Below are 12,525 nucleotides of genomic sequence, written 5' to 3'. Positions count from 1 at the left end.
AGTTGTGCGCAGGTTTATTGTTTTCAGAAGGTACAAGAAGTTGCTGGAGATTCTGATGATGCAGAGACAGGAGGATCTACGAATATTAAAGGAAGAGGAGGAAGAAGAGAAGAAGAGAGAAGAGGAACAGAAAAGTAGAGCATCTCAGGCTCATGGAAGAGCTTGCACACACTTTACATGAATAACTCTCACACGAGGAGATATCAATGTCTCTTTATTCAAATTATAAGGAGATGAGATATCAAACATTCCCCAGATCTGAACGATGAGTTGTGGAATTCACACCAACTGTAATTTCAAGAATTCAACTCATGTAAATGATATTGGACTATTTTTGTTCATTTACATTCGCCACTTCAATTTTAAAGTGTTTTCATTATACAGGATTGGAAAAGAACACGGTGCCGATTCCAAAACCCAGAACCAAATTTCCTCAGGTCGGGGAGCGGAATGGCATGCCTCCCGTGCCACCCCCACGGAATCACAATCACCTTGTCGAGGTAAGGGCATTTTGTCACTGCGATTCCATATGTGGGCTGCGTTTGGCAAAACAATCGTGCAGTTCTCCTACATCTTGAACTCTGTTTGTTTTATATTGTGACGGTGGCAGAAAGGGTTGCTGAACATTACAAGCGATTCTGCATCCAAAATGGCCGTCTCCGCAGACAAACCATCCTTGCGAGCCGTCGGAGGTCCATCGTGCATTTCCCAAGATGAAAAGTTCCGTTGGTTTGCGGACACCCAGGTGCAAAAACTTTGGCATTCAAAAACTTTCCCCAACTGGTTCCACGGCATCATCTCCCGGCGGTGCGTAAGCTCATCTCCTGTTTGTTAATGTTGATTCGAACAATGTCGTTGATTACCTCTTGGTTGATTTGAACATTTGACATTTTTGAAGTGAGTTTATTTTACCTGTGAGAAATGCCTGGATGTGTGCTATGCTTGCATTGCCTTTCATTACACAATTTTAGTTGCCAATTACGTGACTTGAAAACTGAAAAAAAATTATGAAAACTCCTGCAGGTAATACACAGAAACGTATACCAAGGCAGGAGACAAGAGGGGCGGGAGAGGGAAGCAGAAAATAGTGGGGAACAAACACAATAGGATATCTGGGGAATGGAGAGGGATGGGGGCACGGCGCATGGGGTAAACAAGATGGTACTACAGGGACTATTCAGGAAGAAAAACAGGGAATTTGAAGGAGGTAGGTTCGGGATGGATTGACGGGGGTAAAAAAGATCAAGATTTTGGATGGGGGAAGATATGAGATGTTGGTGAACAGCTGTTTTGAAGACCTGGAAGGAGTGGGATTGAATAGAGTGTTGGAGTTTGTTCCAGAGGTGGGGGAAAAAAGAGAAATGAAAGAGTGAAGGTGAGCAGTGATTCCTGATTTTGTCACTTTCACAAAGAGGGGTCTTTTTGGAACACCTTCCGCACACTGAGGAAATATAGGGGGGACTGATCACAGACAGAACAGGGGGCGAGGGTGGCGGCAAAGACCGGAGAGGACATGGTAGAAGACAGAAAGATCATCGACCTGCTTCCAGTGAGAAAGTGAGACGCCAAGACTTAGTTTCATCACTGGAGATACCGATGATCCTCGAAGCCTTGGTTTCCACAGTGTGAAGTCAAGCTCGGTGTGAGGCAGGAGCACCAGCCCAGAGGGGGAGCAGTGTTCCATCAGACTGGATGAAAGCTTTGTATGTGGTCAGGAGCTCAGGTGTGCCAAGTAAGGACTTTGTGCGACGGAGGATGCCCAGTCAGCGACTGGCTTTGGTGGCCAGCTTGAAGATGTGGCTTTCCCAGGAAAGATCATGGCAGATCATGAGGCTAAAAGTTTGAATCAAAGCACTTCTTCAAGAGGAATGTTGAGAACGTAGATAAAGCCTAAGTCATATTTGCTCTACGGCTAGGATACGGCGGCCGTACACCCCCCCCCCCCCACTGAATTGGCAGAAACGTGCGGCGGCCGCAGAGATTCTGAGGTGGCCTCAGGGTGGCCCTACGCCATATGGCTAACTTTTACAGGCCATAGGGGTCGCCGTGGAATTATAGCGTGGAGTTATAACTTTTTTTTCATTTCTACGTTGGCCATAGCAATTCGACAAGCCAAGCTGTGACATAGATGTGTTCCACGTCGACCGTACGCAGGACGTACGGTGGGCTTGCGTTATTCGTGTGGCTGCCGTAGGGTCTTATCAATGAAAATGAATTTTGCCAACCCCTAAAAAATTACGGCGGCCGCACTATCTCCACGGTCGCCGTAGGGTAGTCCTAAGGTGTCCCTGTGTTCAACGTACGGTGGCCTTGCAGTCTGTGTGACTACCTGCGGGCAACGCAGGGTCGACGCACGGTTCCCCTACGCCCACTGTGCGTCCTACGTACGGCCTCCGTGGCAGTCTGCGTCGACCATGCATCCACCGTGCGCTATCGCTAGAGATCAGAGTATAGGTGCTTGCTTATACTCCGAACTGGTATATTCATTTATATATATATATATATATATATATATATATATATATATATATATATATATTATCGCTATAGTATATTCAGTTATATATACTGGTATATTCCAAACTGTTATATTTTTATTTCAGTAAAAAAAGAACTGGTATATATATATATATATATATATATATATATATATATATATATATATATATATATATATATATATATATATATATATATATATATATATATATATATATATATATATATATATATATACCCACTCGTTACCGTCCGTCTGGCCGCACGTTCGCCTTAGGGCCCCCCTGCGGTCGCCTTGCGGGCACCTTGAGGTTACCTTGCTTCTGTCTTGAAAATTATATGGCCGCCGCAAGGACGCCCTAAGGTCACCGTGCGACAACAAATCAAAGACCGTATGGCACCCCCACGTTTTCGGTCTCCACAATTTATAAATACGCCGTGCGGCTCTCCGAAAAATAAAAACATATGTGACTGCTACATTGTGTGACCGTGGAAATACTGCGGCCGCCCTATAATTGCTAGTGGCCGTAGATTTTGTAGACCCTACGACCGCCGTGCCAAATGTGACTTAGGCCTTGGGGGGGGGGTTTGGGTTCTAGATTGTCCTGTATCTCAGTGGGATTTTGGAGAGACATGGTTTGAGTGTGAGATTTGTCAGAATTAAAGACATAAAGATTTTGTCCATCGTTTCGGTTCTAGCCTGAGTTTTCAAGGCTGAATAATATGAAAATACTGAAGGGTCACCCATCATTTTGACAGGCTTTTCTGCTTGTGTATGTAAAAGCTCCTCCATGAGCCTTGTTAATAATAATAATGTTCATGTTAATAATTGTTATTAATAATTATTGTTAATAATTGTTAATAATGTTAATAATAATAAAGGATGAATATTTGTGCTTTTTTCAGACAGACAGAAAACCTCCTGAAAGACAAACCTCTCGGCTCGTTCCTCATACGCATGAGCGAGAATGCCATTGGCTTGGTGTTGTCTGTGAAGTAAGTCGTTTCGTGAAGCAGATGTTTATGTGTTGTCGATACCCTTCTTGCTTTTGAGTGGTTTTTGAAAAATCACATTTTTTTTAATATCATGGAATGCATTGAAAGATTAAGAGAGAAAAGTCAGAAGGAGCCACGCTTAAGAATTTCCTTTATTTGCATGGAGGATGTGCATGCTCACGAAAGTGTAATCTCAACACCATGACCACCTCCTGATTCATCCACTCACTTCCATCTTGCACATCCAAACTACCCCTTAGCCGGGACAGGAAAAGACTATTTGGCTCTCCAAATCTATGCCATATCCTCATTCTGGCACAATGAATATAATGTTGTAATTATAACAGTAAGAGAGTTACGTTTTCCCTGAAGTGGGTTGGAAGGAAATTTTGTTGAGTAAGTTTGTAGAGAGAGCTCCACAGGGCATTATCATGGATGTGACCCAGGAGGAGTCGAACAAAACAGTTCAAACTTGCACAAAAAAAACTGCCTCTTATGCAAACTCACTGCATGATTTCGCATAGTTTGAGACCATTAACCCAAGGTGTATTTACAGGACCATTACTCAGTGTTTTCATCACCGGATCCTGCATCAGATGAACGAATGTTACTGCGTGGATAACACTGCCCAGGCACATGACAGCCTGGACTCTCTCATCTTACATCACAAGGCGACACCTTTGGAACCACATAGACAATGTCTCACAGATCCTTGCGGCCAGGTACGTGAGAATGTTACTGAGACGGATGTTAGGATTCCTGAGGGATAATTTCCATGTTCCAGTCCTATCCTTCTATCCAATATCATGAATGTTTATTTGACTAGGATTAAATGAGTAATTTGTTCAGCCTTTTTGCATCAGTGCTGGGGCAGTCTTGCCATTCAAGCAGGGTTCCCATTAATTCGGACTGAAGTTTGTAATTTTTACTAGGGTACGAGCACACAGTGGCCTGTTGTGTCTTTAAGAGTGGTACCATGGAATCTTTGACAACCAACATGTAGTGTATGCAGATGGAACAGGTGGCTTACGGCATGTTCCAGTTTGGGGGTGAGGCGTGATGACCAAGATTAAGATGTGATGATCCAGAATCGCAGAGTTGTAAATGAGAGATCCTTTCTTTAATTGGATTTTTGATTCTTTATTTCAAATCACTTTGTCAAGAATAACATCTGGCTTATGCATTATCTTGGAGCACTGATGCGTTGTCTTCAGGAAGCCACATGTTCCTCTGAGTGACAATCTCTCATAATCTCTTTGGCAATTTATAGTTGTGAGAAGTTCTGCTTTACTAATCAGCTTTCTCTAAACCAAGTTTAATTTTGCCTGGTGTTGTTCTGTTTCATGTTCCATACCCTAGAACTCATTAATCCCAGACTACATGAACCTCCTTCAGTTCCTCCATTGTCGTGGTTTGTTAGTCTCTAATACTTCTACGCCATATAGTAATGGCACCACGCTTCCTGCGGAGCCAGACTCTTCTTCACCAAACATGGCCGATGGCCGAAGGCCATTTCCTCGCCTCTATCCCTCCATCCGCAAGGCTGTACGTGAACTAACTGAGGAACCTTTAACGGTACGAAATTTGTTTTTTCGGTCTTACTGAGAGTCTTACTTTAAAAGTCGAGGTGTAGGGAAGTGTAGCAGTGGCAACATTTGTGTGATCGAGATGACGTTCCTTCCGATCGAATGGAGGTTCCTTGTACCATATCTAACAATGAACATCATGAAACCTTGCACCGTTCACCATTCAATGGGTCAGTTCATTTAACTTAGCAATTTTAGAATGAATGTCCATGTGGGTGAGCATTTTGGTCCAATCTTCATTGTGGCACTCACCAATAAAAAGCAAGTTACTCTTTTTTTTTTTTTTTTTGAAAAAAAATTTGCCTTTAATATAACTTTATAATCATGATCAGGCCACAAGCAATGGAGAATTGGAACTCAAGGTACAGCATCATTCCCCAAACTATAGTGGTCCAGCATCATTCCCCAGTACACTCTAACGTGCTTCAACTTCATTCCCTTCTTACAGGTCCCAATGATGGACCATACAAAGAGCAACCATCCCGATGCCAAGAAAGTTCCATCCATGTCAACGACTAAATCTCAGCCCGTTTCCAAAGTTGGTTCTCCGCAAGTCCCCTTACGGGGATCGCCACAAGCTCCAATGGGCCTTCCTTCACGGCCGAAGAGCGCAGCTGTCGATGAAAAACCACACAAGGAGCATGAAAAGCCCTCCGGCATTTTCCGTAGGCCTCATTGGAAGCAGGTAACATGAAATTCCTCACCGAGGAGCCGTGTTTACATGAGGTTCTTGTATAAAGTTAAGTTGTAATGTAATCTCACAAGCCTCGGAGGCATTGATCGTGGAGTTCTGTTCGTTCGGAAATTGAGTTTCATCTCGTCGTTTATTGTTACTCGTATTTTCAGAATAATCCCAAGAAGTGAGGGTGGAGAATCTATGCTGTACTTTGATCCATGACGAGTGTTCCCGGCTCTGTGGTTCATCGTGGTGGTGTCTCCGAGGAGGCCGATACACCCTCCCCCTAGGGCCTAGGTGAATGTGCTGGATGTAGGAATTTTACTCGATTATTCAAATAACTTTTTGCCTTAAGAATATTAACCCAGTTAATGTGGACTCTGTTTCATGATGTCGGACTGATCATCATGAGGGGTGTCGGTGTTTAATGTATATACGAGGTACCTGATGCTTTACATGTGGGATGAATGGATGTCCATTGTTCTCAGTAATGTTTCACTTGAACTCATCAATGCCCATTTGTGTGCATCGTGTGGGCATTGCTTTATGGACATGTCATTTACATTGTGGAAATCAGGATTATGTAAGGGGCCATATTATATTTATTATTATTATTATTATTATTATTATTATTATTATTATTATGTTAACAAACATTGCAAAAATCGTCTCCTCCCCACGTCCCCTCCTCAAACTCCCCTCCCTACCACCACACCTCCCCACCATAACACCACCCCCCCCAACTCCTCTCATATCCTCCAGCCCACACTTGCATCACCACCACACACCCCTCTCCTCCACACTCCTTCGCCTCCTCCCCAACCCCCCCCCACCCCTCACCCCCCACTCCCCTTTCCCCAGTAATATATTCCTTCTCTTCTGTTTCCTCCTCTCATTCCTACCTGCTTCTAAACTCCTTTATCTTCTCTCCATACACCTTCCACTCCTCTTTTTTCTTCGTCCTATCATCCCTCCAGAATTTTAACCCTTTGCTACAATTAGAGAATGATGTGAAACTGTACAAATCTCAGCGAGTTGTTAAATAAATAATTGTAAGAGATGCAGAAACTGGGTTTTTGGGTAAACAATTCGGAAAATGGCTTTAATCTGAAACGTTCCCAGTTTCCAGGAATGGCAGGTTCGGCAGAAAGCCGCTGCTGGAAGGAAAGATGGTTCGACCTGTGGAACTGTGATGCCACAATGAACCTTTCTTGTTGTCTTGGCAACACGTGATAAACTACTGGTGCTCTCCAGTCGCACAACTTGCAGACCCTGCGTTGAAGGATAAGAGGCGTCTCTATTCATCAGACAAAATAGAATCCGTAAAGAAACGTAGGTTTATGAATGAGCCAACGTTTCATCGACAGTTGCCTTCATCAGCGACGAACACGTGCCGCATGCACTCAGATTTTAAATGTTCTTGGGGACTTGCGGAGTCACAAAGGCATGCAATTGACCAGAAGACCCAGGAAACCATTCTCGTCATCAAATATTAACGGGGTAATTCTCCCAAGACCTGAGGTTTCCAAGAGCTTCGAATTTAGATCCTTAATATGTACCTTTTGGCTAGGTTTGCCAACCTCTTGGATACCAGTCCAACACCCTCACCACAATACCACCACCTTGCCCAGGGTGTTGTAGGATAGCTCTGTGTAATCCTGGATTTGATTCATCCAGTGCTGGCTGCATTTCCTAGCACGGTAGCACTTTTAATGGGGGAATTAAGCTGGGTGTCCTGTCTCATTCCACATCATTGGTGATATTCGCGAGTACTTGGGAAAGTTTCCTTAAACGGGTGAATACGAGTGTTAGCTTTCATTTCGTTTCTTTTCAAGTTTAGCAGGAATGTGAAAGTGCCAAATGTCTATTCCTTGTATCTTTGCAAACATGAAATGTGGTTGAAAGGTTTCTATCGATATAGTATTTCGAGAAAATCGAAGGTTGTAAAGAGAGGAGGTGGCAGGATAGCTTAGAGATGACACGCTTTGAACTGTCTATTCTGGGTTTGATTCCCGACCCAACTATAAACTTGGACTGGTGCTTCACAGGCCGGGTACTGCATCACGAAGTGTGCCGTCTCTCGGATTGACGTTAAGCTGGGTGTTTTATCTGCTAGAACGAGTCGTTGGATGTTAAAGATCCCACAGTGTCTTAAATGAAGAGTACGTGGGTAAGCTGTTGCTGGCACCCTGAACAAATGACAAATTCCTGCTCTGGGGGTCGGGGGGGGGGGGGAGAGACACTGCATCAGCGGGACATCCACACTTCCAGCAATGATGCAACCTGCAGTCATGTGGTGCACATGAAATGATGGTGGTTATTGATTGGCATATTACTTTCTCTACTCTTCCTGTTTTCAGAAAAGTTGCTCGACGCTGTGAATAATGTCAGTGCCAAATCAATAATTATAACCAAAATAAAGGCTGTTTGTGCCACCGCACAAATCCTCTAACTGACTGGCTCGAGGTAATTGCCTGTGATGTCCGAAATCGATCTTTTAAAATTTAGATGGGTGTGATTTGAGAAACGGGCTCCTTTCGTGCCATATATCATGTGTTTTGTTGGTAACAACAACTAACTCCAAATCAACTTATCACGGTAAGTATGAGAAATAGTTTCTCCAGCGATTGACATTAAAAAAATGTCATTGTGTCACCGAAACGAGCAGCCTTTCTGCACGGGAAAAGCAAAAGAATCGATCAGCTGTGGTTGACAGGAGGCACAAGATTGCAAAAGGTAAGCACAGGTGGAAGACCGTGGACAAAGTGACGTCCAGGCTGCGGTTATGCACCTGGTGAGCAGTCAACCTTATCGAGGGTAGAATCCAGTCTTCAAAGCTGACAGTCTTCCAATATGATGGTGTGTGATCCAAGGAGATCATGAAGGGAGCCATGATTACAGAAGTAAGGCCTGGTGTTGGCTTAATGGTTAAGGTGCTTGGCTTAACATGCTTGGGTCTCCCATCAGGCTGTTGAATTAACACCAGGTAGGGTTGACTCAGCCTGTCATCATTCCCAGGTCGGCAGAATGAGTACCAGCATGCTGGTAAACGGGGCATTGCATCAGCAGCACAGCTGCGTCCACAAAAAATGATGCAGCCAAGCAGCCACAGGCTGCAAACGAATAAATAAAATAAATAAATTGAGATTTTAAAAAAATCTGTACATCTTGCATATTAATTGCAAAAACATATTTGATGTAGCAGCGCTGTGGGTAATAATGCCTCTGTAAGACAAAATCCTTTCTCATGAAAGTGAAACGGTGCACAGATTTCCACATCAACAAACACAACATTGAGACTATCCATCGATTCCAAGATAAGGATTAAACTAACTATGCCATGTGCGCCTCATTGCCCACTTGTTTGCTTCATGAGTTTCACCACTAACATTTTGTAGTTCGGACATACAGAAAAGATGCAATTCCTATACATTGTAGAATGTATAAATGCTTATTAACCTCCGCCATCTTCGAAGATGGATGGAGGTGACTGTTTTCACCCCTTTCTGTTTGTTTGTTTGTTTGTTTGTTTGTGAACAGTATTACGGAAAAACTCCTCGACGGATTTCGACGAAACTTGGTGGGGGGTTAGGTATGGTCCAAGGATCATGCCATTAAATTTTGGACTTGGTCCCCCCCGCCCCCCCCCCAAAAAAAATTGTTAGAGAAAAAAAAATTTTTTTTTTTGCATTTCTACATGTTTTAAGTGATTTCCAACCCCCCCCAAAAAAAAATTGTTAGAGAAAAAAAATGTTTTTTTTTTGCATTTTTACATGTTTTAAGTGATTTCCAACCCCCCCCCCAAAAAAGAATTGTTGGAGAAATTTTTTTTTAATTTTTTGCCAATATCATTTATTTTTTGCTAATATCACCAATGATTTCCAACCCCCCCCCCCCAAAAAAAAATAGAGAATTTTTTTGCATTTCTACATGTTTTAAGTGATTTCCAACCCCCCCCAAAAAAAATTGTTACCCCCCCCCAAAAAAATTGTTACCCCCCCAAAAAAAATTGTGAGAGAAAATTATTTTTTTTGCATTTTTACATGTTTTAAGTGATTTCCAACCCCCCCCCAAAAAAGTTACCCCCCAAAAACATTGTTAGAGAAAATTTTTTTTTTTCATTTCCACATGTCTTAAGTGATTTCCAACCCCCCCCAAAAAAATTGTTTGAGAAAAATTTTTTTTTTTTGCATTTTTACATGTTTTAAGTGATTTCCAATCCCCCCAAAGTTGTTAGAGAAAAAAATGTTTTTTTTTTGCATTTTTACATGTTTTAAGTGATTTCCAACCGCCCCTCCCCAAAAAAAAAATTGTTGGAGAATTTTTTTTTAATTTTTTGCCAATATAATTTATTTTTTTTTAATATCACCAATGATTTCCAACCCCCCCCCCCAAAAAAGAAAAAATATATATTTTTTTGCATTTCTACGTTTTAAGTGATTTCTAACCCCCCCCCAAAAAAAATTGTTAGAGAAAAAAAATTTTTGCAACTTTTTTTTCAACAAAATTTCGATTTTTTTTTGGCATTTTTACATGTTTTAAGTGATTTCCAACCCCCCCCCCCCAAAAAAAAAATGGAGAAAAGAACTATAACTGTCAGCACTGTTGACATCATATTTAATGAATAAGATATCAGGTTCACTTGAGTGACCCAGCAGTATTGGCGGCGGAGGTTTTGCACTCTCCCGAGTGCTCCCCCTCTAGTTCTGTTTGCTTCTGTCTGTCTGTCTGTCTGTCTATCCGATGATTTTATCTTATATTACTCGACCTTTTGTATTTTTTTTATATTTTTTCTTTTCTCTTGTACTACTATTGTGTCCAAATATCAGCATCCTTGCTCAAAAGGTGCCTAGGGTATTGCCCAGATGAGATGGAAATAGGTGACTAACATGAAAAAACAAACAAATGAAAGATTTGACAGATCTTTCCAAATAGGTTGCCAGTGACAAACCAGGCATAATCTGTTTAACAGAAACTTTCCTCCTTCAAGACGTCTCTGACTCCTTTGGTTCTCTCTCCGGTGACTGCCTACTCTAGTACGATATACCTGAGCATCTTCCTGGCAGCGGAGTTGCTCTCTTCATCAAAAACTCAAGGTCATCCATTTCTCATCACCTTAGAAATCAGCAAACATTACCGCTCTGCATAGAAGAAGGTGCAAAAACAGATTCTTGCAAATACAGACCAATTAGCCTGCTCCCAATCATCAGCAAGGTTTTGAAATCCATCATCGCTTCTGACATTAAATCCTTCCTCTTCTCCAATGGCCTGATTTCTAATCATCAATTTGGATTCAGACCAGGTCACTCTACCCTGGACTTGCTGCTACTACTTTCCCAACAATGGATGGAGGTCCTCAATGCCAGACTTGAGATCAGAGCCATCTTGCTCGACATATCGTGTGCTTTCGAGACAGTCTGGCACCCCATCCATGCTTCCCAAACTCTCTTCCTATGGGTATCCAAGGCAATCTCCACTCATGGCTCACAGATTTCCTGTCCTGTTGCAGTCAACGTGTGGCCCATTAATGGAGTTCTTTCATCCCCTCTTCCTGTCCAGGCTGGAGTTCCTCAAGGTAGCGTTCTGGGCCCTGTGCTCTTTCGGGTTTTCATGAATGACCTCTCCGACTCTCTGGAAAATCCTCTTTATCTCTTTTGTGACTCCATCCTCTGGCGTACCATCTCTCATCCCTCAGATCGGCAAGTCACAGCCCCTTCATTCTCTGCAGATCCGGACAAAATCACAAACTGGTCTAACATTTGGAACATGTCTTTCAATCCTGACAAATCTCACACTCTTACTATGTCTCTATGAAAGTACCATCTGGAACCCCCCCCCCATCAACTTTCTCAATAATCCTCTTGAAGTCCTTTCATTCAAACTTTTTGGTCTCACTATTTGCCGTGATCTTTCTTGGCAAAGCCACATCTCCAACCAGGCCTCCAAAGCCAGTCACCGACTGGGCGTTCTCCGTCGTGCAAAGTCTTTCCTTGGCAAATTTGAGCTTCTAACCATGTACAAAGCTTTTGTCCACAGCCGGATGGAGTACTCTCTCCTCTGGGCTGGTGATCCAGCCTCTCACCTTTGTGCTATAGAAACCAAGGCATTTAGGATCATTGGTATCTCCCACGATGGGGCTGAGCCTTTTGGTCTTTCACTCTCTCACCGCAGGCAAGTCGGTCTTTCTGTATTCTGTCATCACCTCTCTGGCCTTGCCCCTCCTGCTGTCTGCTCTCTGTCCCCCCCCCCCCATATTTCTGCAGGGTGCTCAAGGTCTGCCAGCAACTCCCCTCTGGTAAAACTACCAAAATCAAGAATCACTGCTCACCTTCAGTATTTCATTCCTCTTTTTTTACCGCCCTTGGAACAAACTCCCACACTCTCTTCAATCCCACTCTTCCCTCCAGATCAACAAAACAGCTGTTCACCACCATCTCTTATCTTCTCGCATCTAAAAGCATGATCCTTTCTACCACCATCAATGCACTCCAAACCAACCTCCTTCTAATTCCCTGCTTTCCTTCCTGAAAGTCTCTGGAGTGTCCATCTTGTTTACCCCATGTTCCCCACCCCACCCCCATCCCTCTTCCTTCCACAGATCTCCCAATGTCCCTGTTCCCCACTGTTTTGTGCTTCCCTCTCTTGTCCCTCTTGTCTCCTGCTGCCTTTGTTACACGTTCTGTGTGTTGGTTCTTATATGAGCCTTGACATTGTATATTAAAAACAAAACACTCAGAGGGACACTTGGCAGAACAGATCAAAGTAGAA

At 43.0% G+C, this 12,525-nt stretch overlaps 1 protein-coding gene across 3 annotated transcripts in view; it reads left to right on the top strand.

Annotated features, from left to right (window-relative positions):
• The window catches only part of LOC147016174 (myosin-IIIb-like), a 52,490-nt gene extending 44,281 nt beyond the window's left edge, over positions 1 to 8,209 (top strand). For all 3 annotated transcript variants that reach the window (XM_085848940.1, XM_085848939.1, XM_085848941.1), the window contains 8 exons: positions 3 to 134; positions 385 to 500; positions 611 to 807; positions 3,406 to 3,495; positions 4,052 to 4,217; positions 4,855 to 5,070; positions 5,530 to 5,766; positions 5,928 to 8,209. In XM_085848940.1, the coding sequence (XP_085705066.1) occupies positions 3 to 134; positions 385 to 500; positions 611 to 807; positions 3,406 to 3,495; positions 4,052 to 4,217; positions 4,855 to 5,070; positions 5,530 to 5,766; positions 5,928 to 5,945 (1,172 nt within the window). In that variant the 3' untranslated portion in view covers positions 5,946 to 8,209. The remainder of the gene's footprint in view (positions 1 to 2; positions 135 to 384; positions 501 to 610; positions 808 to 3,405; positions 3,496 to 4,051; positions 4,218 to 4,854; positions 5,071 to 5,529; positions 5,767 to 5,927) is intronic.
• The last annotated feature ends 4,316 nt before the right edge of the window (positions 8,210 to 12,525 follow it).

The sequence above is a fragment of the Eptatretus burgeri genome, chromosome 12 (assembly GCF_056783735.1).
Source record: "Eptatretus burgeri isolate ZD-2024b chromosome 12, Ebu_testis_v1, whole genome shotgun sequence".
Lineage (NCBI taxonomy): Eukaryota > Metazoa > Chordata > Myxini > Myxiniformes > Myxinidae > Eptatretus > Eptatretus burgeri.
Note: the sequence above shows the minus strand (reverse complement) of the source record. Positions and strands in the feature narration are given on the sequence as shown.